Here is a 27,117-nt window from a genome sequence, read left to right as displayed (position 1 = left end):
CTTGTTGCATAACTAAAGAAAAGACCTTCGGCAATGTATTCAAACGCTCGTTTCACTCCGTCACCGGACAAGTAACAATTGACAAGCTTGTAAAGTCAATATCTCCTGAGGATGCTCCGGTGTCGGAGCAAAACGTGCATGCTTTATCTTGATAAATGTATGTATTTTTTATCGTTTGTTTCGTAGCTATCCAACACTCCGAGTATATCAGAAGCCATCATATCTGCCACATAACATCTTCTATGGGTTTAGCGAAGGTTACAAAAGAAACAATTATCTTCTTTTTGAGATCAAAGCAGACCTGGATATTAATTTCTATGATTCTCTGCAAACCCTAAAGAAATTTGAGGATAACTTTCAGGTATGTTTATAACTTCTGTAAAACGAATAAAACAAATACAACACTTACTTAATTGTACTGTCTGCTTGCTGCGACTTGCTGTTATCTGTGAAGAGTTATGTCCTTTATCTCCGACAATATTTATCAAATCTTCATTAAAATTAGACAATATAACACTTTCAAATAAAAAAAGAATTATTAAAATCGGTTCATATTAAACGGAGCTGGAGTAAAATTGATAAAAAAATTCTTCCCAGTTCCCGAAGGAAACTTATTGTTTATCGGAATAAAAAGTATCCTATATGTTGACCCGGAATATCAGCTACCACTGTACCAAATTTTATTTAAATCCTTTCAGTAGTTTGCACGTGATGCCCGGACAGACAGACAAACAGACAAAAATTAAATAAAAATCTGTTTTGGACTCAGTATCGATTGTAAAGCATCCCCCGATAGTAAAATTCAAAATATATTAAATATATAGAAACCTTCCAGTTACAGTTTTATTATAAGTAAGTATAGATATGTAACTTTTTTTTTTTTTAGGAAAATATCCTAGTACGTAAGTTCGTCACATTTATTGGCTGCATTTATGCACGCATGTGGTTCAGAGTGGCTAGTTTTATTTTATTGGTTGTTGTTCTAACTTCTAATGTTAATATTATGCCGTGGCCTGTACTGTGTTTAATTAATAAAAAAATAAAGCACGGTCATAACGATAGTTCTATTTACCCAGATCATAATAGAAGGAATCTCCGCTGGTGCTGACGCGTACCTAGCCATCGATAAGGTCGCAATACTCCAGGGCAGTGAGTGCTCTGTAGCGATGACCAGCGCCAGGATTCCGCATTCATCCGGTGAGTTAGAGCGTTAGCAGTGTAATATTTTTCAGAGCTCCTAATGTTTAACCCCCAATGGAAGAACTACGGGGTGTTATAAGTTTGCCGTGTGTTTGTTTGATCGGTGAATTAGTAGGAAATATGCTTTCATAGTTATGGGCGATTTATTTTTATTTATTTTAACATCTTTATTGCTTAGTAAAGGACAAATATACTTAAAAAAAATTAAAATCAAAATAAGATATATATATATATATATACATATATACACTAATAAATATTTATATAAATTTACTATAGATAAATAAGTACACATATACGAGCAACAAAATTATAAAGACAAATAGTGATGTCTATTTTATACAGGATGTTTGGTGCATCGTGTGCCAAATCGAATCTGATGATTGGAGGGGTCTTTGGCTATCTCTTCAGCCCTCGTAAAAAAATCTTGCTCAAACGGTTTTTTTTATACTGATTTTAAATTGTTTTTTTAAAAATTGTAAAAATTCTACATTTAAATTTTAATAAAAAATAAAGTTGTTAAGTATTAATTAATTTTCTTTTTAATCTTTAATTTGTAACGTTTTACGCTTCTTTTGAAACTAGAATTACACGCCAGCAACATCTAGTTTTTGTTTTACAGCCCCGCAAAGTTTTTTTTACGTAAAAAAATAAGCTTGAACGTCAACTTTCGGTTTTAATAAAAAAAAAACTAAAAGTGATCATGTTCTTCCAATTTTTTTAAAACATCTCTGGACTGTCCCCTTTCTAATGGTGTGCAATATGCCATGAAAAGTAATTAGTAACATCACTAATTTTCAAATTTTCTATACGGCTTCGGACTACAACTGTAACAATACGTCAAAGATGTCGGGCCTGCATTCGAAACAGGGGTGAACAATTTGAGCAGAATTTGTAAAAATTATGAAATAAATGTTTCAAATGCAATGTATTATTTTTATTTCAAGTAAAACCTACGAAATTTAAAAATTTTACCTGCTTGTGAGTGTTATTTACGCAAACCCTTGTTTTTCTTTCACCTGTTGAATATTAGAAAATTGCGACCAAGTTTAGAAAATTTGAAAATTAGTGATGTTACTAATTACTTTTCATGGCATATTGCACACCATTAGAAAGGGGACAGTCCAGAGATGTTTTAAAAAAATTGGAAGAACATGATCACTTTTAGTTTTTTTTTTATTAAAACCGAAAGTTGACGTTCAAGCTTATTTTTTTACGTAAAAAAAACTTTGCGGGGCTGTAAAACAAAAACTAGATGTTGCTGGCGTGTAATTCTAGTTTCAAAAGAAGCGTAAAACGTTACAAATTAAAGATTAAAAAGAAAATTAATTAATACTTAACAACTTTATTTTTTATTAAAATTTAAATGTAGAATTTTTACAATTTTTAAAAAAACAATTTAAAATCAGTATAAAAAAAACCGTTTGAGCAAGATTTTTTTACGAGGGCTGAAGAGATAGCCAAAGACCCCTCCAATCATCAGATTCGATTTGGCACACGATGCACCAAACATCCTGTATAATTAATATATTATTTGTTTCAACGGTGAAAGAAAGCATCGCGTTGTCAAAGGCGTGTGTAGTGCACCCATCTGCGCCGGGCCAACGTGGTGGACTATAACCTAAATCCTTCTAACTGTGGGAGAAGACTCGTGCCCTGTAGCTCGCCGATAATGCTTATATATGATAAAGATAGCTCGCATCATGGATACATGTTACGCAGTGGCGTGCATTTCATACATGCACTTTTGTGCACTGCATACCCAAATGATTTTATATAAGACGTATTGGAGGGGAATTTTTCAATTTTATGCCATGTACCGGCTTTATGCATACCCTGGACGAAAACCCTGTGCACGCCACTGATGTTACGCTCTAAAGGATACCCAAACAATTAAAAGAAGATTTATGATTTTACCCAGTTCGTCCATATTATCACAAAATTCGACATTATTTGTATATGCTGCCCCACAGTGTTATATTTATACAAATAGGATTTTACTTTTTTACTATTGCTTCTATGTGTGTTATAAAAACTTATAAAAAACGTCTGACCAAGTTTAATCACCATTCAGCGTACAACGATTTATGTTAACTTTTATAAACTCAACAGATAAAGTCAGAAAGTATTATGTGCACTCTACTACTGCAGTTCCGACATCTACAACTAGCACCTCAACAACAACACCAGCCCCACGGCCAAACACAACAGTCTCGTCACCAAAAGTAACGGTCCCACCACCCACAATCACAGTCCCACCGCCCACAATCACAGTCCCACCGCCCACAGTTCCACCACCAACAACAATTACCTCTCCGCCAACAACAACGCAACAACCACTAGGAGTTAATGGTAACGAAACATGTATTTGTTTATATAAAGTAAGAAATATTTTAACTCTGACAGTGCAAGCTTATGGTAACAAATGGTGCTGTCTAAGTTGGTATCAGCTTTATTTAATGGGTTGATATGATGAATAGTCTTAGACTTATCTATGATGTGTCGTGCCAATAAAAAGGTTCTGAATATTGCAGATACTTTTGTACCCACAAAATCTATAAATATTTTAACTACTTCCATGCTTAAAATATTTAAAAGATTCTGAAACAGTCAGTTTACTGCCTAACATTAAAACAGCAAGTCCAAGTAACACAATATAATTCATAACTGAGTTTTTGCAAATAAACTAAGTAGTAGTAGTTTACTGTGAATGTCTTTTGAAGTTTTTAAACAATCTGGCGGCGTGCTATCAAAACTTGAATAGCTTTTTTTTGTAACCAAAACAATGAAAATTCGAAGAAAAATGGCGGGGTAGAACAACCTAAATTTTTATGGCGCTCTGAGTCCTGGTACTCGTAGTTTAGCGCGAGGTAGGATTCATATTACGGGTAGATAAAGTCTTGTATGCAACTGTTGATAATTAGGAATTAAAACAGTCATGAGATACTATTAACCCCACGTTCGTGTTATAATACCCCTTATTATACAACAGTTGCATAAATAACTATAACTTGTTATTTTCAGACTCTTTAAGTTGTAGTTTCACCGATAACTCACTCTGCGGTTGGAGCAATGACCCACAGGCGAACGCCATGTGGCACGGTAAACCTTTTTTATTATATTTTTTATTCCACCAAGCCCTTTACTGCAACCTAATTTACTGGTAAGGGATGATGCAGTCCTAGGTGGTATCGAGCTAACCTTTTATGACAGTCACCCCTAATCGATTTTTACGCGATATCGACACGTCATTGTCGGTAGGGTGACTATTAGGGTAACTAGCCACGGCCAAAGCCTCCCACCAGACCAGACTAAATTCTGAAAAGTCAGTTATTAATTTCACCGGCAACCACGGCACCGGCACCCTTCTAATTAAGTAAGTAACGACGATGAAACAAACACATCATTGAAACAATGCTTTTTTAGGCAGAAATAAGCATGGTAGTACTCCCCCGGATGAGCTCAGTCACAAAAAGCTCTACCACTACTAAAACTTCCCTGAGACCCGCTTGATGTCAGCCGCCCACACGTCGGGGGTCTATCAACCTTCTTTGTAAAAGTCTAACCTCAAGGCTTCATAGCAAGGTGCGAGGTCCGCGATCGTGGAAGTTGACTCTGCTCCACTTACTGTTCTAGTGACAATATTATGACGTATTCATCATCATCATCATCACCATCACTTGAACCGATTGACGTCCACTGCTGGACATAGGTCATTTGTAGGTCATTTCAACAATCCTGTGCCGCTTGCAGCGAACAAAGAATACAAACGAAAACATAGCCTCGGTGGGAGTGGCTTATGAAGTGTGCCCCGCATGCGTTCGCTAGTCACAGTTTTGACAGATGAACTGCCGGCCAATCACAGCTTCTCCCGTGCTGCATGATATACAGTAGAACCAATCAAGTGTAATTTAAAATTTCTTCAAGCTCTATACTCCACACCATACAGATCTTATAATATTTATTTCGTTGTATTTTGTTTAATTAACTATCCAATATTTATTTTCAGAGCTCCCGCATAACTTCATGTTTACAAGAATGCCTTTTGAAAACGCCACCGCTCGCTTGCTATCTGCAACGTACGATCGTGTGCTAGAGGAGTCGGGCTGTTTCACCTTTACATATGCAACGAATGTAAATCTAAATAAGTGAGCGATAAAAGTTTTTATAAATTTTGCGAAAGTAGTAGAGAACGTTTCCACAGAGCATAGACCCACTACGCTTCCAATGCGGTAGGTGGGTTTTTCTCGACCTTAGAGTGGGTACCGAAACCGACATAAATTTTAACTCATTGATCATGCAATTAAATACGAAATGTAGCCTGAACTGAACAGGTTGTTTAAAAAATTCTATAAACATTATTATCACATATTAATAACAATGGCGTTTAAAACGTTAATGTTTGTTTCGCAGCTATCCAACACTCCGAGTATATCAAAAGCCAGTATATCTTAAACATGAAATCTTTGTTCAGTTTAGCGAAGAAATGAAAAAATTTTATCTCCTTTTTGAGATCAAGGCAGACTTGAATTTTAATTTCTACGACTGTGTCCTACCACTGATGAAGTTCAAGAATAACTTTCAGGTAAGTTTATAAATTCTGTAAATTATTATTGATGTTCTGGCTTTTTTGCTTACTGATGGCCGTTGTTATTTTCCGGTGGTTTTGGATATTCTGAACGTTCATAACGATAGTTTTGTTTTCCCAGATTATAATAGAAGGAATCTCCGCTGGTGGTGATGTGTTCCTCGCTATAGAAAAGGTTGCAATACTTCAGGGGCGTGAGTGCACTACAGCTATGAGTATCGCCAGGATTCCGGATACATTAGGTACGTCAATATGCAGTGTAGCTATGTTCAGGGCTAGGCTACTCGGTATCTCCATTCCTTCATATTATATATGACGGCGCCTCTGACGCGATATTATTAAACAAAAAATGACGTCAGAAATACTGACGTCCCTTTCCTCGTCGTTATCGTAACTTTCTATATTAACAGTAATAAAGACTTGTTTTTCCACATAATTATTTTATTGCACTTCATAACGTTATTACAACAATATGGAGCTCTGCTAAGTTTGGCTACTCGTGCCAGAATGAATCGAAAGACACTGAACACTCTGTATTTATAAAGAAATTGCAGGTGGAGTGATAAGCAATCTATTGTTTACAGGTGGTGTACATCAATTAGATAATGATCTTTAATTAAGAGAAAAACAATTACAATTAATCTATAATGAATTTAGTTTTTAGGATAATCAATTTAGCAACTTCATATGTCGTTGCGCCTATATATATTTTTATCAATTAAATGGATTTAATATTTATTCCTGGCACGTGGCAACACAATTAAATTGTCACCAGCCGCCATCCCTTTTATACCCCTTTTATTGTCGTACGAGGCGGCAAAGGTAATAACGGAGAACGGGCAGTAGCGTTCTCTGTGCTACTAATACCATCTGCTGCGACCACCAACAAGTCAGTCCAGCGTGGTGATTATGGACAAACCCTCTCGCTGGGAGAGGTTTTCAGTCCAGCAGTGGGCTGTTATATGCTATTTATGATGATGAATATAATTTTGGTATGGATCTTTTGAGTCCTATGAGGACATGAGTATGAGTTCTTTCTATTTATTTCTGAGATTTTTTCCCTAACCTGTAGCGAGGTGCATCTTTGACATCAAAATTTCCGGAATGAACACGCTTAAACCAAATTTGTGCTACTCTCACAGACGCTGCTCGTGGTCCATAAACATTGCAATTTTTTTGTAGTAAAATTTTAAAATTTATGGAATTTCTTCATTAGATTCACTCATCTTCACAGTACGAAAAACAAATAAAATTTAAAATTTTAATGATACCACAACCAGCCAGATGCAAATAGTACAGCCAAAGAGATTTTATTACAAGTTTATACACACTATAATGCGAAAAGTCTTTTTCCCCAACCTAATATATATAGAAAAACTGACAACCCTGCCCATCATATAATTTTATGGACTAAGCAGATGATACCTCATGACTCATCGTAGGTAAAAAACCATTGCATATAAATAGAGCAAAACTTCGCTGCAAGGCATGCAACGAACATGTCCTACAACGTGCCGTCCTGTGTCTATCAATTTGTGGTGTTAAACCTCATAAGCCATAAAGTCATGAAAACAAGATCACGACCCAAGGTAAAACGGTTTATGTTAAAAAAATAAGATCACAACTCAGCGGTTTATGTTTACTTCAGAAAATGTCAGAAAGTACCATGTATACGCTACTACTGCATCTCCTACATCTTCAACTTCAACAACAACTGCCCCGACGCCAACAACAACCGTCTTGCCATCAACAACAACGCAACCACCACTAGGAGTTAACGGTAACTATACATGTCCTTGAATTTAATAATAAACTTAGGTGATGAATCTAGTTCAAAGCCGGAACAGTATGGGTTCCACCCATAGAAACCTTAATAACAATGCACTTGAAATACCCTTTACTTACTTACTTAAGGTATAGAAAACACTTCGCCGTCGCCGAATGACGTATTTCACAACGGTGTACACTAGTTGTTCTAGAACTGAAGAGGCAATGTAGTTTAAAAATTGCAATAAAGTCGCTAACTTTTACAAATAGTTCAAATTCAAGTGCTCATTCGGAGCGACAAGGTGACGCGTACACAAAATTTCTAGTGTCTTGTTATTAAATTAAGATTTCTATGGGTGGAGACTTGGATATCTGCAATAACGCAGAGTTAAAACGAAGAATAAAGAATTTTGAATTTGAATCTTTATATATGTACTTACTTAGGTTGTTATTTTCAGATTCTTTAAGTTGTAGTTTCAACGATAACTCACTCTGCGGCTGGAGCAATGACCCACAGGCGACCGTCAGTTGGCGCGGTAAGCCATTTTACATCTAAAATCCGGAGACTGGGACTATTTGATATTACTCTTCCTCTAAGAGTACTCCGTACCAATACAAGTATATTATCTTACGAGATGGCAAAATTGAAATCCTATCCATATTATAGTATACCACAATTATCTTCCCGGGGAAAGGATAAAAATGTATCTTCTCCCAGAGCTTTATCAACTCTCAGAGCACTGGCGCACAAGTGGAAATAGTATCCAAATAATATATGTGTATTTATAAACGGGGGTAAACTTCTCCTATTCCATCTTTACGTGCTTTAGTAGGTAAACAGTAAACACGTGAATTAAGAAGCGGCGATAGCGCATTGGCTAGGAGCTGGACTTCACTTTCTGGGGGCCGAGTTCGAATTCCAGCACGCACTTTTCAACTTTTCTAAGTTTTCTAAGTTATGTGCGTTTTAAGTAATTAAAACTCTTGTGCAATTTATTCACACACTTCGGAAGTGTAACTTCTTAAAAGTAGCCTACGGGAGATTGAGGTGGATGTAGAGTATCAGAACTATTAGGATAAATGTAATGTTTATTATTTAGTTTCCATCGTAACAAGAATAGGAAAAAAATGTATAATGTTTTCTTTCTCACTCTGTCCCATAAATGTATGTGTTTGTTTCTTTACCTAGATAATATTCGGTTTCCTTGGTAACTTAAATAGGAAAAATAAGTTAATTAAACGAAAGCGACGTTGCATGTTTGCGCATCACAGTTGCCGGGCATGCAACGTCGCAAAGCGAAAACGTAACGAGGTCATTCATCAGTAGATATTACTCCTCACATTTTACTCATACCGGGCGCCTTATTTATGAAAATCGATTCTTAAGGAGTAAACTCCAAAAATAAAGCTTGGTTTGGCATGTTACACGGTGAAGGAAAACATCGTGAGGAAACCGGCATGACTGAGAGTTCTACATAATGTTCTCAAAAGATTGTGGAGTCCACAGATCCGCACTGGGCCAGCGTGGTGGACTACGGCCTTAACCCCTTCTCATTGTGGGAGGACACCCATGCTCCATCGCGGGCCGGTAATGGGTTGATATGATGAATATAACGACGGCGGCATAATCTTTGTTAATCAAACTTATTTTCAGAGGTCTCCAATAGTTTCATATATACCATAGTTAATGAAAACGACACAGCTCGTTTGCTGTCTCCAACGTACGATCGTGAGTTAGAAGAGACTGGCTGTTTGTCCTTGACATATACAACGAATGCAAATCAATATGAGTGAGTGGTACAAGTTTTTATAAATTTTGGAAAAGCAGGTGAGAGGGTTTCAGAGCATATACCCACCATGCTGCTATAATGCGGCTGGAAGAATTTAACGGTCATTTCTTACATAAACTGTAACCTTAGTAAAAGATTTGCTCGCTCGCAGCCGGGAAGTCGTTATCGAGTATGGAAATACTTAAAAATCGAAGTGAAATGGTTCTTATACTCATTGTTTTAAAGCTCGAATTTGAAGCTCTAGAATTCTTAAGCTCTTACTTTTCTCATAACATTTGTGAAACAAATATCAAAAGTACAGGATTTGTGACGCTATACCGAGTTATTTTATGTCCACTTAACTTTGATGATACAGAGTTTCATATACACAAAATATTAAACTCTGTATCACAAAATAAATAATGTTGAAATAAAGTGGACGTGGAAGTTTTAAAGATTTTTTCATATTTGATTAAAAACTAATGTTCATCAACATTGAGTTGGTGGGTATTTTAATATAAATACGACTGCTTTTTCGATACACTTCAGTCCTACATGGACTCGAACGATGCAAAGAAACCTTCTGGTGTCTTAGTCGTTATCAAACAATTTCGTCAATTTTCGATCGAAATTAAATTCATGTTATTATTTCGCAGCTATCCAACACTCCGGGTGTATCAAAAGCCAGCATATCTAGAACATGAAATCTTCGTTCAGTTTAGTCAAGACATGAAATATATTCATCTTCTCTTCGAAATCAAAGCAGATCTGAATTTTAAATTTTTCGAGTCGGTGCTTCCTCTGATGAAATTTAAGCATAACTTTCAGGTACGTTCATTTAAACTGATATTTTTGTTCCATTTCACCACTGCCACTGACAACAAGGCGTTCTATGGAGTTGTTGTCTCTCCGGGAGACGTGTCCGAAGAATTTTAGTATGCGGCTGTGCACTAATGTTGAAAGACGTTGCTTGATGTCGAGTTGTCGGATGATTGAAATATTGGTGCGAAATTCGTTCCATGACACTCCAAGCATACGTCAATACTATGTTAGTTAGTAACAAAAGTTAGCCCTTGACTGCAATCTCACCTTTAAGAGGTATCCTCCTTATCAGTTTCTACACGACATTGTACCGGAACGATAAATCTCTCAGCTGCACGTGTTTTTCGGTACGGTGATCAACGCGTCGCATCGATCTCGCGACAAAATCAAAATCGGATCATTCGTTCGGAAACTACGATACGCCACAGAGAAACCCTGTTGATAAAAATCTGTCCAACATGGCCGCCGCCACAAAATGGCGGATTAAGTAATTTTTTACAACTCCCTCAATATGGGTATCAAATAAAAGGGCTTAACTAGTAGAATACCTTGCACTTTGACAAATTTCAAATCCAAGATGGCCGCCACTACACATTGACAAATTAAATTTTTTTCCACAACCCCGTCAATGTGTGGGTATCACATGAAAGGGCTGGAGTAGAGATATAATGTACAGTATATTGAAAGTTGTCACTTCTAATTTTTTTACTGCACTCTCCTCAAAGAGTACCAAATCGTCGGCGAATCGTAGATGGTTGAGGTTCACTCCGTCTATATTTAACCCATAGGTTGACCAGTCCAATTTTTTCGGAAAACGTTTCGTGCAGTAAAATTAGAAGTGATGGTCCAACAGCTCTCTCAAGAAAGTGCAAATGTCGGTTTGTCGATGAACACTGAAAAGACGAAAATAATGACAAACTCTACAAAAATTAATATCACTGTAGACGGATACAGTATCGAATACGTAGATGAGTATATTTATTTAGGCCAGATCATATCACCTACAGATTCAATGTCTAAAGAAATTGACAGGAGAATAGCAAATGGTTGGAAGAAATACTGGGCAATGAAGGAAATTATGAAAAGTAGAGATCTTGGTATGCCGATAAAGAGTAGAGTTTTCAACACTTGTATTTTACCCTGTCTTACTTACGGCTGTGAAACTTGGTCTCTAAATCTAAATCATAGATCAAAACTAGTTACGTGCCAAAGAGCAATGGAAAGAAGCATGATAGGAGTGAAGAGAAAAGACCGATATAGTAGCCACAACATTAGATATCAAACTAGAGTCATTGATATTCTAAATAAGATTGACATACAAAAATGGAGATGGGCAGGACATTCACAAAGAGATAGACAGGAAAAATGGAGCAAAGTCGTCACAAACTGGTACCCACGAGATGGAAAGAGAAATAGAGGCCGACCATATAGGAGGTGGAAAGACGACATTAAACAGACCGCGGGACCTAACTGGCGCAGAGTAGCGCACGACAGGAAGCAGTGGCGAGAGCTAGAGGAGGCCTTTGCCAACAGGCAATCCGAAACTCGGGACATAATTAATTAATAATTTAATTACATAATTTGAATTCAATATTAATGTTAATATAATACCTAACCTAACAATTCAATATATTAATGTTTATTAAATTTAAAAGTATAAATGTTTATTAGAGTGTATGAAATGACGTTTTGGAATTAAAGGCTATTTTATTTTTTTATTTATTTATTTTATTATATATTGAAAGTTGAGGGTTTTTTTTATGTATTTAATTTACCACCTGCCATACATCTACAGCTTTTCACGTCTTTTAACGCCTTCGGTTGCCTGGAAGAGAAATGTAGAAAGAGAACCATTCTTCGTTTGAATTTGCATTTCTTTTTGTATTCTGTGTTGTGTACAATAAAATTATATTCAGTCATTCATTCATTCATTCTTACCCAGATCATCATAGAAGGAAACTCGGCGAATGATGGTAACGGGTTTCTGGCTATAGATAACGTAGCAATACTCCAAGGAAGTGAGTGCGTTGCAGCGATGTCCACAGCCAGAATTCCAGGTGCATCTGGTTAGTTAATTATTTATCTATTTATCGGAATTCTGAAACTGTTAGCTTATGACAAAATTAAAACACGCAATTTCCTAACCATAATACTGTCCCAACGGATGATATACTTACGTAATTTTGGAGTGAATTTCATAATAACGCACTCCTTTGTTTTTTCGATTCCTTCTGCACAAAGGGTTTACTCAACTGACAGCCACATTCTTGATTAGATTCTAGCCGACTATTGATTAGCGGTTTCTTATTTATAATAATAACAATAATAGATAATCATTTATTTTTCGAAAAACAATGTAAACGAGTAACCAAAGCTTTAGTAATCACTGCTCTCCCCAGTTGACAGTTACATAGGCTATAAGGCTATAAGTCATAGGCTTTGTACTTATAATTTTAAAATATAAAAGTACATAATTATTAATATCTTAGTAGTGAATTTGTGAGAGTGCGCGTATGGTAGCTATTTTATTCTTATATAGAAAGTAAATATTTTTGTCTTATCATAATCTTAATCTAAAAGCCACCTATTTATTTGCTTATAACACTAATTAGGGGAAGACAGTAAATAATTTTAGGGTCGATTTTCTAAAGCTGGCTTAAAATAACCTTTTGTATAATAGACAGACTTTCGCATACTAGGTTATACGTTATATTCTACCAAAAACGCGCGCGCGTGTGTGTGTGTGGTACAGAGGTTAAGTGTATTTTCCCAAATTTACAGATGACGTCGTTTATAGTGTATACCACGTCCTGCCATCTTCAACTAGCAATTCAACAAAATCAACTGCCCCCGCGCCAACATCAACAGTCTCGCCGTCAACAACAGTGTCGCCGTCAACAACAGTCTCGCCGTCAACAACAGTCTCGCCGTCAACAACAGTCTCGCCATCAACAGCAATTCCTCCATTCCAATACACAACTGCCCAGCCGGATACAACAACGAAAACTTCACGAGGAGTTAATGGTAACTAGACATGTCTTTAAATTTTTTTTATAGTATGTGAAAAACCATCACCTATAAACAGAGCAACACAGGGTATGTGAACAAGGGAAATGGCTTGCAACGTTTCGCCCAGTGTCCATCAAGCTGAGGCGTAGGTTTTAAACGTCATGTGCCTGCAATTACACCAGCACCCACAAACTTCAGACCGGAACACAAGACCAAAGCCGCTTAGCAGAAAAAACATGGTGGTAGTACTTCCCCGGACGAGCTGTCACAAAAAGCTCTACTTCTACTAAAAAAGTATTGTATGCAGCGTTTTAATGTCAGGCCAGCGCATAGCTTTGCATCAGCTTATTCTAAATGCTATGTTATGTTACAGTTAATAAGAGTTAATTTTTTAATGTCATATAATTTTGAGTGATGTCCCCATCGCTTTTGTTTCAATAACCAATGATTTAAACGAAGGTTTAGTAAAAGTAAAAATGGTGATAGCCTGTGATGTGAAGCGATGTGTAAAGTGAACCAAAAATGAATATGATATATTTTATTTTTCGATCATTTCAAAAAATTATAACAAACAAAGTATAAAACTGCAATTCACTTTTATTACGTAATATTATTAGGTAGGTATATGAATAGAAAGTGCTGCTCGAAGACTTATTTAATAATTAAACAATTGGGCTTTATTGTTTCAGTTCGATTCCCACTACTGGACAATATTTATGTGATGAACATGAATGTTTTTCAGAGTCTGGGTGTTTATCTATTATAAGTATTTATGTATATTATTCATCAGTTATCTTAGTACCCATAACACAAGCTACGCTTACTTTGGGACTAGATGGCGATGTGTGTATTGTCGTAGTAAATTTATTTATTTAAGTCTGCTTATGAGACCATAATTTTTCCAAATTTTAAAACTAATATATCGTAACGGCCGCGCGGAGCCATGTTTTCGGCGTTAAATAAAAATTATAAACAATGTAGATAGAATACCGTTATGCGGAACCTGTTACTGGTGCAGGTTTTAACGAAAAAGAAAATGCTTTCTATTTTTCATCTTACTTCGTTAATAACAATTGTATTTTTTTATTTGCTAATGTATACTTCCGATATATTTTCCTAAACGGCATTCCGAATCGAATGAACCCTTACTCATATTTTTAGGAGCGTAATCAATAAGAGATAGTAGTAAGATAAGCCTAATGATCTTACCATTAAGAACTACAAAAGTAAAGTGTCTCCTTCACCAACTTTACAGATTCCAATTTTACGAATTTTACTGCTGCTCCGACATCTCCAGGCGCCACTTCAGCAACAACAACTGCCACATCGCCAACAACAACTGTCTCGTCTTCAAAATCAGCAATCCTATGGCCAACCACACCCGTACGAAATAATGCCATGCCACCATCAACAATGCATCGATCAGTAATAATTGATGGTAACTAGACAATTTTTTTTTTACCTATCTATATACTTGTAATAAAACTGTCATCATTATCAACATCGGGTGCCATCTTCTTTAAATCGAAGTTTGGCGGTCAGCAATCGAAAAGTCTTCCTATTAAGTGCCGCTTTCTTTAGATCTCGGTAACAAAGTCCGGTCCACCCTCTTATATCGTCCAACCATTTGTGTCTCTAACGTCCTGGAGATCTCTTCCCAATTATTTAACCTTCTAGTATAAGTCTTGGGAAGGAAAACTGGTCTCCTCTTTATAGGTGGCCAAAGAAAGCTACTTTTCTGCGCATAATGGTGGACTCGGTCTTTTCCTAATAGTTGCAATTATTGTAGTAAGCATTTTTGGGTATACCTACATTTCGAATGCTTGAAGTCGGTTGCTCGCTTCCTTTTTTAATACTCACATTCACACCCATATAAGAGGGTGGACCAAACAAAGCTTTTAATTAATCGACATCTTATCTCAATTTCTAATTTTGGGTTACAGAGTGTATTGGACATTTTGGGAAACTTGGCTGATACGACTCTTTATTTCATGTAAATAATCCAGGTCCGACGTAAAATAACTCAATATTCTTGTCATTCAGCAACTGATGGAAAGGGTGCTCAGGAGTATTCGATATTACCATGGCTTTGGTTTCCGCTACGTTGATATTTAAGCCTTTAGCTTCGCCTGCAACTGCTACTTCAAACAGTTATTGCTAACAGTTAAAGCTAACGTAACCCGGATGCAGAACTAGCAATCAGTACCGTGTCATCGGCATACCGAATGTTGATTACAAAAACTCCATAAAAAAAACATTTTTGGGAGTTTCTACATCCGTTGAGCCGATCGTCCTGGTATAATTCAACAATATAGTCTTCCCATCTTTAAAGGCGTTTGTCTAGCTCTATGATTATGTTAACAGTAGCGTCTGCCACACACAGATATTTGAAGTTACTATTTTCTGTTTAGTTGGACAATCTTTTAATGCCTTCTGTAATGCTCCATGCTGGTGTGTCGTAGAGAGATATTCTATATGATTACATCTTCGGGTTAAGTCCGCTTCCTTGGCTTGTTTGATTTCTAGTTTTAGGGTTCCATATAATTCTTTACATTTATTAAAGTTTTCTTAACTTTCTCAACTAAAACTTTCAGGAGGTCTACTGTGATTCCGTCATCGCTCGGTGCCTTGCTGTTCTTTAGTTGTTTAAGAGCCATACCAAGTTTCGGGTCAATTTGGCTGTAGGGTCTTCAAAAATTCCAAATTCAAAATTCATTTATTTCAAGTAGGCCTAATACAAGCACTTTTGAAACGTCAAGGCTGTCCGTGTGTAGTGACTCTATACCAGCGGTTCGGAAGGCAGATTCTACCGAGAAGAAGCCGGCAAGAAACTCAGCAGTTGCTCTTTTCCAACATCAAAAATTTACATTTTACATTTTAACATTCATTTTTCTATCTTGTGGGAGATGAAAGCGGAGCCGGATGCTTCCAAGCAACCTTGTCATTAAGAAACTCATCAATTGTATAATAACCTCGCTGTAATAAATGTTTTTTAACACATTCTTTAAACTTATGCATTGGTAGGTCCACAATTACCTTAGGAATCATATTATAAAAGCGTATACTCAATCCCACAAATGACTTCTGCAGCTTTCGCAGACGATATGCAGATGTCACTAATTTATGATAATTTCTTGTAAGTCGACTTGTTTATATCCACTTTTTGTTTATAAAGACTAATATGTTGTCTTACAAATACTATATTGTTATAAATATATTGTGAGGTATATTGTAAGTATACCTATTTCTTTAAATTTTTCACGGAGGGATTCACGTGATTTAAGTTTATATATTGACCGTACAGCTCTTTTCTGCAATATGAATATAGTTTCAATATCAGCAGCTTTGCCCCATAATAAGATCCCGTAAGACATCACACTATGAAAGTACGCGAAGTAAACAAGTCTTGCTGTTTCTACGTCAGAAATCTGTCTAATTTTCCTGACGGCGTAGGCAGCCGAGCTTAGTTTACCTGCTAGTGTATCTATATGGGTACCCCACTGAAGCTTACAATCCAAGGTCATGCCCAGAAAAACTGTGGAATCTTCTATTTTTAGTGATTCTCCACTTCAACAGGCTTTTGCGTTGAGGTGTATAACTGTCTATAGAATTTCTCAACCTCACTCAAGATCTCAGGTTTAGAGGAAATGATACTACCACCATCAGTCTTCAGTCGCGTTAACAGGCTCTGTCCGATAGACAGATCTCTCGCGAACACCTTCGAGCCTTTGTTGCGCTTAATGGCCACTTTTATTTGCTCTGTGTTAAATAGTCGTAAGTCGTACGACTGCGACTTTGAGATCTGTCTATTAATACGCCGATAGTCAGATGTATCTGCTATAGACTGTAGTCTCATTTCTTATCTCTTCTCCATGAACCCAAGTGTATGGGCTGAGAACTTTTTTGTTATATGTGTTCGGTGGGTCTTGAAGAACTTGGACCCAACCGTATTGGCAGTTTCCACAAGCCTTTTGTTTAAATCGTCCACAGAATCGCAGTCTAGGCAATCGAACCGGTTTTGCAGTTTCAATTGGAAGCTCTCGGGTTTTTTGATATGAGCACGAGTAGTGCGGAGCGTAGACTTCACCAGTCTGACTCTTTCCAGCTTTACATTGATATTCAATGTGCCTCTAACCATTCGGTGATCGCTCCCGGTTTTCACCCTGTTAATCACAGATACATCATTGAATATATGCAGTTTGGTCGACATAATAAAGTCGATCTCATTTCTCGTCGAACCATCGGGGCTCAACCAGGTCCATTTCCTGTGTGGCCGCTTTTCGTAGAAGGAGTTCATCATAAAGAGGCCCTCCTTCTCCATAAAATTGGCCAACATTTTGCCCCGTTTGCGAACTCTCAGCTCTGCACCGCTTCACTTGTCCAGCCTTGCGTTGAAATTCCCCATCACAACACTGTAGTAATTTTTCGAAACATGTATGGCTTTCGAAATATCCTCATACATTGCCTCTACTTCCTCGTCGGAATGAGTCGTTGTGGGTGCGTAGATCTGAATTACCTTTAGTGAATACCGTTTGGTGATTCTGAGTATAAGGTACGCTACCCTGCTCGACACACTTTCGACTAGAACAATGAGCTCGAGGGATTTGTAGACGATAAATCCGACGCCAACTTGGGACTGTTGGTCTCCCTCCCGGTAGTAAAACAAGTTGCCGGATTTGAAGGTTATGGAGTCCTCGCCCTCTCTTCGGACTTCAGATAACCTTACGATATCCCAACCTCATATGCCTTTACTTAATTACAACGGCAACCACGCCCGTCAGACAGTGCGGTTACATTGCGACAATGCGATTTAGCAGCAGAAATAAGCAAGGTGGTAGTACTTCTTCGGACGAGCTCTGGCACAAAAAGCTCTACTTAAACTATTACTGATTGAGAGTTTTCTTAAAAGCGCACTTGGCACGTGGTGGTCTACGGCCTAAACCATTCTCATTCTGAGAGAAAACCTGCAATTGGCCAGTAATGAGTTATTAATGATGAACGTAAAGAGTACTTAAGTTTGGGATTTTATTTTATTTAAGTACGACGAAGCGGTGATAGCGAATTGGGTAGGAGCTAGACCTTTCTTTAGGGGGCCTAGTTCCAATCCCAGCACGCACCTCTAACTTTATAAGTTGTGTGCGTTTTAAGTAATTAAAATATCACGTACTTCAACGGTGGAAGAAAACATCGTGAGGAAACCTGCATGCCTGAGAGTTCTAAAAAATGTTCTCAAAGGTTTGTTTATTTTATAAAATAATTGTTTTATAAATATAACCTAAAATAAACTATTTAAAACTAAATAAAATCGAAAGCGTCCTCGAAACCACCGCAGCGAGGCACAGTTTTTAAGATGCTGGCAGCATTGCCCCTTTTGATGGCGAAACTAATTCGTTGGCCAAGGTAACTGCCCGCTCTAGGATCACGGTAGACTCGATAAACCTTTTCGATAATTCTTTGAAAAGAGCTCTTGCCCCCGGACTCCACGGTTCTAAAGTCTCTACTCCAAAAGGCACAAAAATGAAGCTGCTATCCAGGTTTTCATATTTACACCTCTTGGCCTGCTCGGCACAGCAGCCGCACCTACCATTGACGAGGTGGCCTGGATGTGTGATGCAGCTACCCTAGCTGCATCACACATCCAGGCCACAATTTGCATCCCACAGAAGTGACCTTCCAAGCCTCCAAGGTATGAGCGACATACCATCAGGTCTCTTGACATCGCTCCGCGCCAAACCAATAGGCCAAAGGTGTGTGAAGTCTAACAATCCGTACTTGGCCAGCTTAGTGCTAAAACCTTCTGCTCTGAGAAGATATACCTAGCAATATCCTGCGACATAGTTAAACAATTTAATTTTTTAATTCGTTTCGCAGGTGATGATGATGATGATGGAAATGTTATGTGGATCAAATGGTGAAACTCACGTTTTGAAAGTTGCAAGAGAAGAATTGGGGATAGCCATAATCGATAGAGTATAAATTCAGTTTATTGTGTATTAATTAGTTTATAAATTCTTTGAGGTAAAAACATCTTGCTCCTATATATAGATTTCCTGTGACTTAAAATATAGTGTTTAAATTGAAATATATTTTCAGATGTAATAAACATGTAGTAAGTAATAAAGTACATTATTTAAACGATGATTTTTAGCCGGCTGCTTACTGAGTCCAAGGCCGAAAGTTCAATATTCTTCAGCTATAGTACCCATAACACAAGCTTTGCTTACTTTGGGACTTAGATGGCTATGTGTTTATTGTCATAGTATATTTATAATTATTTTACTTATAATAACCTTCCATGCATTACCTTAAGTGATTAAGCCAGAATTGTATGGCTTGTATGATAAATGGCTAAATTTTTGATAATTAGCAGAAAGATGGCTTCTGTTAGATATAAGTATCCACAAATTATGAATGAAGCCATCTACTGATTATAAATGAGGCGTTCTACTAGTTATCAATGAAGCCATCCACTAATTATAAATGAAGCCATCTCATACGTAAAAGTTAACCAATCTACTAATTAAAATTTAAGCCATAAAACAATTTTGAACAACCTTTTTTTTTATTTCTCTTTCGCCCTCCACAGATTTAGCATGCGTATTTCTATTGCAGGCATGTATTTAGGTCATCCAGAAACTGTGAAAAAGTACTAATTTTATAACTTTTTTTTATTCCACAACAAGTTAGTCCTTTCCTGTAACCTCACCTGATGCTAAGTGATGATGCAGTCTGAGATGGTAACGAGCTAACTAATCAAGGATGTGGCAGTTACATTAAAATCATATTAATAATAGGTTTCTACGTGAAATAGAACTACAACGCTACATCGCTTAGCGACACGTCGGTAGTGTCTCTCCTTAGATAAAGCTAGCTTGGCGTAATGGGACTGATGTAAATAATGCATTCATTGCCCAAAATGAGTGTGAAGGATGAGAATTTTTGGAGACCACTCATTCACCTTAACTTACAGAATGTATTCTCCTTTATAGTCATAATTGATAAGCAAATGGAGCCACCAAATGTTAAGTGGACAATCGTCGCCTATAAATAGAGAAAAAATTCAGAGGGCATGCAAGAAACACGTTATACGTATATTAAAAAATATTTAAGAAGCAACCTGGTTAGAGCAATTGTTCTCACCCAAGCTTTTTTATCGTTTACGTTATCCTTTATACTATAATAGGACTTGTCTATAAGCTCTCTAATACAATCTTTGAACTTTTTTGTGACTCTTCTCATGGCGAGCTTTCGCGCTCGCCCCACTCCCCCGGTGACGCCGTAGCAACCCCTCAGGTGGTTATCGGCAAATGTCCACCCGAAAAATGAAAATGAGACACCTTTTGCGTCGAGCGCTCGAGCGGTGAGGTCTTTTATTTCTATTTATGTGCGATTATTTTTTTAATAATTTTTACTTGATTAAATAAACTACTCTGTAAATTATTTAATTAAATCATTTGATTGTTTGTTGAATTATTCGTTTCGAGATTAATTAAACTATAAATCAAGTGTTAATTGCTTTTTTCTTTTTGCAATCAAATTATATTACCCTGTTAGATTTAAAATTCATCGAAATAATAAAATTAGGTTAAGATTAATAAGTCATTTCATTGATTTCTATTATTTTATTTGGTGATTAAAATGAATAAAGACAACATGGCCGATGGCTCTCAAGGAGTCAGCGGTCATGATCTTTTTAAAAATTCTAATATTAATCAAACTCCGACATATAGCTTAATTTTCATATAACTAGTTTAGGTTTGCAAATGTGTTGCTAATTCTTAACGCACAGGAACGCACACTGTGTCTGTGTGGGTCATGTTTATTCAACTTTAGTGATGCGGATATGGTTAATTAGTTTTTACCATTCTGTTGCGCAGTTTCATTGCATTTTATGCTGACGTCATCCGCATTCTTAGTTTAATATCTCAGGAGCAATCTTCAGGAGCTCTCGCATCTTCTCGCATCTCGCATCAACAGTGGGCGTACGCTTCTCCAACGTTTGTCCGTAGAATATTTAAGCCGTGTCGCGCCCCACGTTTTATTACAGCCACAAAGATGCATACAAGAATCAAAATCACTACGAATAGTGTAAGTATCAAAATTAAGTAGATAGTTATTTGATCTATACCTGAAAAAATTAAAATTATAAAATTTAAAAACCACAAACGCAAAATAATTAAAATAGTATGAACGTAGAAAGCCTGAAAAATTGTTTCGCCATTTTGTAGCGGCGGCCATCTTGGATATCATATTTGTGATAGTGTTTAGTAGTCTTATCATCAAATATTGATAAGAACACTCGCGAGTAATTCATCTTTCAAGAAAAAAATAAAGTCAAAATCTATTGGTGCGTCTGGAAAATACGATGCCAGAGACTAGCACATAATTAAAATACCCAAACACACAAATACACACACACACACACACACACACAAACACACACACACACACATACACACACGTCAAACTTATAAAACCGCGTCGTTTTGCGTCGGGGGTTTAAAATTAGCATTTCATTCAAACGGAAATATATCCTACCATTAATTTCTCGAGTTCGTTGAGTTGTTATTGCACCTGGCCCTGTTGTTGTTGCTGGTGAGACTGTTTTGTTTGTCCACAAGGCAGTTGTTGTTGGTGGTGCGGTTGTTATACATGAGGCCAGTGCTCCGGTTGTTGTTATACTAGTTGTATATGTTGGAGCTCAGTGGCGTGCATTTCATATATGCAAAAAAGCAGTGCATAACCTACCCTCAGGGTCTTAAAGAGCCTTCAGATAGGACCATTAAAGTTTTGTAATTAAAAAAAAACTAAGTAAAAAAATATATGAAAGCGCCATCTAGTAATGAGCGGCCAAACTTCTAGGTCAATTGTCGCTAGACAGGCGACAGCGCAACCAGCGCGCGCGAGGCGTATATCGTACAAAATAGAATCTTCTACTTCGTATTTTAATTTTTAACCGTAAACGCCAAACATTTACCTTTTAGAACACGTAAAAATACCGATATTATTATTTTAATCTCATGTTATCGATTGCAGGGTAAATCAATTATTATGAATCACTCGACATATGACGCCCTCTACTGTTGCATAGAAATGTCAAATAAAATAAGCACGCCCAAAGAAAGAATCGTTCTGCTAGACGTGTGCGTGTCGTGTAAAGTTATAATCGTGCGCTTGTACTTACAAGATTAGCATCGGTCGTGTGTGAACAGTTTCATTCATAAATTCCTTATGTGTGGGTGTCTATAAGCACTGCTTACGGAAGTGGATTATCAATTACGTGTTTGATTTTTTTATGAATAAAATGATTTGCTTAGTTTGTTATTGTTGTTAACGGTCATTATTTTTAATTTTTTAGAATTAAAAACATTATTCACGTAATTTATATGTAAATATCTTTTAGTGTCGAATTAGTCTTTCGTTTTAAAAATAAGTTATGAAACCAAACGCTGTCTAAATTTTGAAAAATGAATAATTTAGGTTTTCCAGGAATCATTGGAAAGTGAGAGAGTTAACAATAAATATGGTTTCTATTTATTGTTAACATATCAAAATAAAATAGCGTTCGTACCCATACTTACAAAAAAATTAAAGATATATTTTGACTAATTTCGATTGCAATATTATCATTAGCATATTCAATCGCCATTATTGTTTACCTTCGAACAATGCTCTATGACGTTAGTGATAAATAAACGGTTCAAGTGCATAAATTCAGTAAATTATAAAAGTTTGAGTAGTGATAGTTTAATGTGTTAAGGTTGTTTTATAGTTTATTCATTCATTTTATAATGAAAGCATATTCGTGCGGTCTTCGTTTGGGTTCAGTGGGCTTGGAAAAAGTACTTAAAGAAAACTTTAATACGATATAGGGATAGAACCTATATCGTAAAATTAGAAATCATTCGTGTACCAATGTTACAAATATCCCAAAAAAAGGTGATAAAGTAACACGTATGTTTAATAATAAATATTACGAAAACTATTCTTGGCTAAGCGGCTTTGTACACACCAATCGATTATTTTGCTTTCCTTTTGTTTAATTGTCCAATATACGTAAAAGTGTGGAATGTTAAAGGATATTGTGATCTTAATAATTTTCATAAAGACGCTAAAAACATGATATGTTGGAAAAAAATATTATCATCATCAGTGTGTTAAGAAAATGCTGCCGAATGGTGTGTCATAATTTTGTGACGTAAATACGGGTATATACTTTATTCAATTAGCAGTAGATAGACGATAGTATTAAAACAATAAAAAATATAACTTTCGCAAAGTAATTTAATTATAAACCGACATATTTAAAATCTAAATTTTAATTTTACTTTATGTTTGTGCTGAACACCTTGTGTCCAAGGGCTATGCATGCCACTGACTACAGCTCCCTTCTCATTGTGGTTGGAGACCCGTGCCCTGTAGTGGGCCGGTAATTGGTCGATGACGATATGATGATTCATTTGTAAAAACTACTAAAATGTTAACATACCACCGGCATTGACCGACCCAAAAAACAATAGACATAATAAATAGTAAGCCACCATTTTCAACTCAATATAAATCAAGGACACTATGATAGAATGTATATTATTTGTAATAAAAAAAATTGGTTGTCTGTAAAGTCGGCTTACTGACGATAGTTGAACGTGACAACGTCGTAATTATTTGTTTGATAGATATTATCGTTGCTATAAACATTTGACACCACATTCACTTTTCACTGCACTTCATCCTTGCCGAAAACATGTAAATGTGTTATTGTATATAAGCAGTCCACGCGGACGCATCGCTCACTCAAGTAGGAGAGAGACAGATGTCGAACGCGGAGGCTGTACCTCTTTGTCGCTCGTTCCGCGCTCTCGCTTGCACTTCAAGCCTTAAAAGGAACGCCTCAGAGCGAGGTAACGCCGCATACGTCATGTTTTTTCGTGCGTGCAGCCGGCTCCATCGAATTATAAGACGTTGTCACGTCAATAAAAGAAATATTTAACTTTACACATCTGCTCCAATTTTGGCACTCTAATCGAGTGTGAAATTAAATGGTTAAATAATGCTACAGTATCTGCTACAAATGGAAACTGTGATTGCAATTTTTAATATTATTACACTTGCGCGCCCTGATAATCGTATAATAGACTTTTATATACATCACGTAATAGATAAAAACAGCCAAGTGGGAATCGGACTCGCGTATTATTTTATTCTGTTTCATCATCATCATCATCATCCAAGCTCTACAGCCCTGGGTGGGCATTGGCTTGGTCAAGCCTATATCTCCATTTGAGGCGGTCAGAACCTGCTTCTTTCCGTTCATGTGCCCTCCATCAACCTCTTTGGGGCTCTAGTACCTTCCATGCGTTACACATGCCACGGAAATACATCATATGTGAAAATTTCAGTGGACAGATGGTGGCAGATGGACAGATGGCAGTCTAAAACTTTTGTCTTCTCTTTCTCGTACTTCGAACTAATCGATCAATTTGGGTGCGGCATCTGTGAAGTTGAATTTTTTGAGACAAGCATAGCAGCAGTATCTCACCGGATGAGCTCTGTCACTAAAAGCTCTACCACTTATGTGCTCTGAAACCCTTTCTCATGTGAGAGACTGATTCCAGAAGGGCTTTATTAAAGTCCGATGATTATATGGCAGTGTCATTATCATCATCATATCAATCCATTATTGGCCCACTACAAGGTGCAATAAGTTCGTCCTACAATAAGAAGGATTTAGACCGTAGTCAACCACCCAGTGTACTTGGTGGAGTTCACACAACTTTGAGAACGTTATGGAGCACTCTCAGGCATGTACTCGTAGGTTTCCTCACGATCCTTACCGTCAAAGCACTTGTTACAGTAAATTAATATAAACTGGGTAAATAATTAAACTTTACTATAAATTAATATTTGCCAGATATTTTATTAAATTGATTAGGATTTTTACAAATACGCTGATAATTATTTAACTAGCTGCTACCCGCGACTTCTTCTGCGTTTGATTTTGTTTTTTGATGGGGCATTCAATTTAGTTGTAGTTCTTAAAAAAATTAAAGTATCGCTAAGCGTTAAATGAGGAGTTTGCTGCTGTCCGCTGAGGAGTTCTGTCCTCTATCTCCAACCACATTCAGATCTACACAAAAGATGAACAAAATTAAACACATAGTATAACCTCTATAGTACAAAAATAATTATTTAAATCGGTTATAATTTGTCGGAGTTATGGTGTAAAATCGTCAAACACTTTCATCCAAAGGAACCGAGCTTAATGTCGGGATAAAAAGTATCCTATATTACTTCTAACACTTTCAAGAATATGTGTACAAAGTTTCATGAGGATCGGTTCAGTAGTTTTTGCGTGAAAGCGTAACAAACAAATTTACATTGACATGTATAATATTAGTAGGGATAGGGTAGTACGGGTAGTTAATATGAGTAGATACTTAGTTTTCAATAAACAATTAAAATTATATTTGATTAACAACCAATGTTCATGACATTCAGTTGGTGGGTATTTCGATATAAATACGACTGCATTATTGATGCACCGCAGTCCTACATGGACTCGAACGATGCGAAGATACATCCCGGACCCCGGTGTCTTAGTCGTTTATTACACGTGATAATTTAATTGCTTGGAACGTAAATAACTAAGATTTTTTTTGACGTGACAACGTCTTATAAATTGGTTTGCCGGGTGACACTTCAAGAAACTGCGTTACGCTCCGCTCACGTTATGCGCTCACAATGAGAGCGAGTGAGAGGCACGCGTCCCTTCCACTCGGGCATGGTTAGCCCGCCTAAGAGCGAGAGAGACAGACATAAAAAGTGAAAGGCACGCGTCCCTTTGTAGTAAACGCTGTTTTATTGTACGCAAATGTATTGCAAGTTATTGTATGTATATTTGTATATAAATACGTATGTATGTGTAAAGGTAAAAATAAAATTTTGTTAATATGAAATTCAGTGCGAGATTCTTTGTATAAATTAATGTTTTAAATATAATTCTTTGTATAAATAAATGTTTTAAATTTATACTATTATTTCATCCTTCTTCCTACTATACGAATGAATATTCACATTAAAATTATTTTACCACTCAAAGTCGTTGTCACGTAAAACTTTCGCCCGTATACCGACTTTACAGGCAACCAATTTTTTTTTTTTTAATTTATAGACAAGTGCTTGACTGCAATCACACCTGTTGGTAAGTGATGATGCAGCCTCAAAAGCGCTTGCCTAGAAGATGCCTATTCACTCTTGATTTGAAGGTACCCAAATTATAGGTATCGGGGAAGACGGAAGATGGGAGGGTATTCCAGACCTTTGCGGTGCGGATCAGAAAGGAAGAACCAAAACGCTTCGTACGTGTTGATGGTATTTCAACAGCGTAACGGTGCAGATTCTTTCGGTACCTCGCAGTTCGATGGTAGAAAGGAGATGGTTTAACCAAATCGAATAGCTCCTGAGCACATTCTCTCACTTAGCTGGAGATGCCTGCTGGGATTCGTACTAGTCCCAACCACAAGGCTATCACCGCAGTGTCCGAAAAAATATAATTATTACAAGTATCGTACGTAGGTGGTACGAAGTTATCTCCAAAAAACTATATCCTAAGATAACAGTCCCCCGGTTGTGACAAATCCTGTATAATACTAGCCACGGCGTTATTTTGTAATTTTATTAATTTTATACAAAATAAATACCATTTCAGTGGGTCTATTTATCGCGTACGTATGTGTACGCATTATATATCTTATATGTTCATTCGTATAGTGTTGCAAAATGTTCTCTCAATGTTTGTTATTATTGTTTTTTTTCGGATCTCTATGCATCAGAGGTAAGTTTAATATTGTTATCTGTTTGAATTTCGTTCAAGAAGTTCTCAGAACTGTCGTGGAGTTAGAACATAACGGCTGTCCTGCCCGTCTTCCGCGTAGAATCGCAGACACAAGCGACACAAAAACG

General features: G+C 36.8%; 1 protein-coding gene across 1 annotated transcript in view; it reads left to right on the top strand.

Annotated features, from left to right (window-relative positions):
• Positions 1-19,810, top strand: part of LOC120634596 — a 37,588-nt gene extending 17,778 nt beyond the window's left edge. The window contains exons 10-24 of the mRNA XM_039905323.1: positions 187-361; positions 1,077-1,197; positions 3,313-3,552; positions 4,225-4,302; positions 5,210-5,348; positions 5,614-5,785; positions 5,910-6,030; positions 7,437-7,568; positions 8,014-8,091; positions 9,210-9,345; positions 9,981-10,152; positions 12,089-12,212; positions 12,928-13,170; positions 14,411-14,593; positions 19,027-19,810. Coding sequence (XP_039761257.1) covers positions 187-361; positions 1,077-1,197; positions 3,313-3,552; positions 4,225-4,302; positions 5,210-5,348; positions 5,614-5,785; positions 5,910-6,030; positions 7,437-7,568; positions 8,014-8,091; positions 9,210-9,345; positions 9,981-10,152; positions 12,089-12,212; positions 12,928-13,170; positions 14,411-14,593; positions 19,027-19,070 — 2,158 coding nt within the window. The 3' untranslated portion in view covers positions 19,071-19,810. The remainder of the gene's footprint in view (positions 1-186; positions 362-1,076; positions 1,198-3,312; positions 3,553-4,224; positions 4,303-5,209; positions 5,349-5,613; positions 5,786-5,909; positions 6,031-7,436; positions 7,569-8,013; positions 8,092-9,209; positions 9,346-9,980; positions 10,153-12,088; positions 12,213-12,927; positions 13,171-14,410; positions 14,594-19,026) is intronic.
• The last annotated feature ends 7,307 nt before the right edge of the window (positions 19,811-27,117 follow it).

Source organism: Pararge aegeria, chromosome 24, assembly GCF_905163445.1.
Source record: "Pararge aegeria chromosome 24, ilParAegt1.1, whole genome shotgun sequence".
In the NCBI taxonomy this organism is placed as follows: domain Eukaryota; kingdom Metazoa; phylum Arthropoda; class Insecta; order Lepidoptera; family Nymphalidae; genus Pararge; species Pararge aegeria.
The sequence above is the reverse complement of the archived record's forward strand: the minus strand, read 5'-3'. Positions and strand labels throughout refer to the sequence as shown.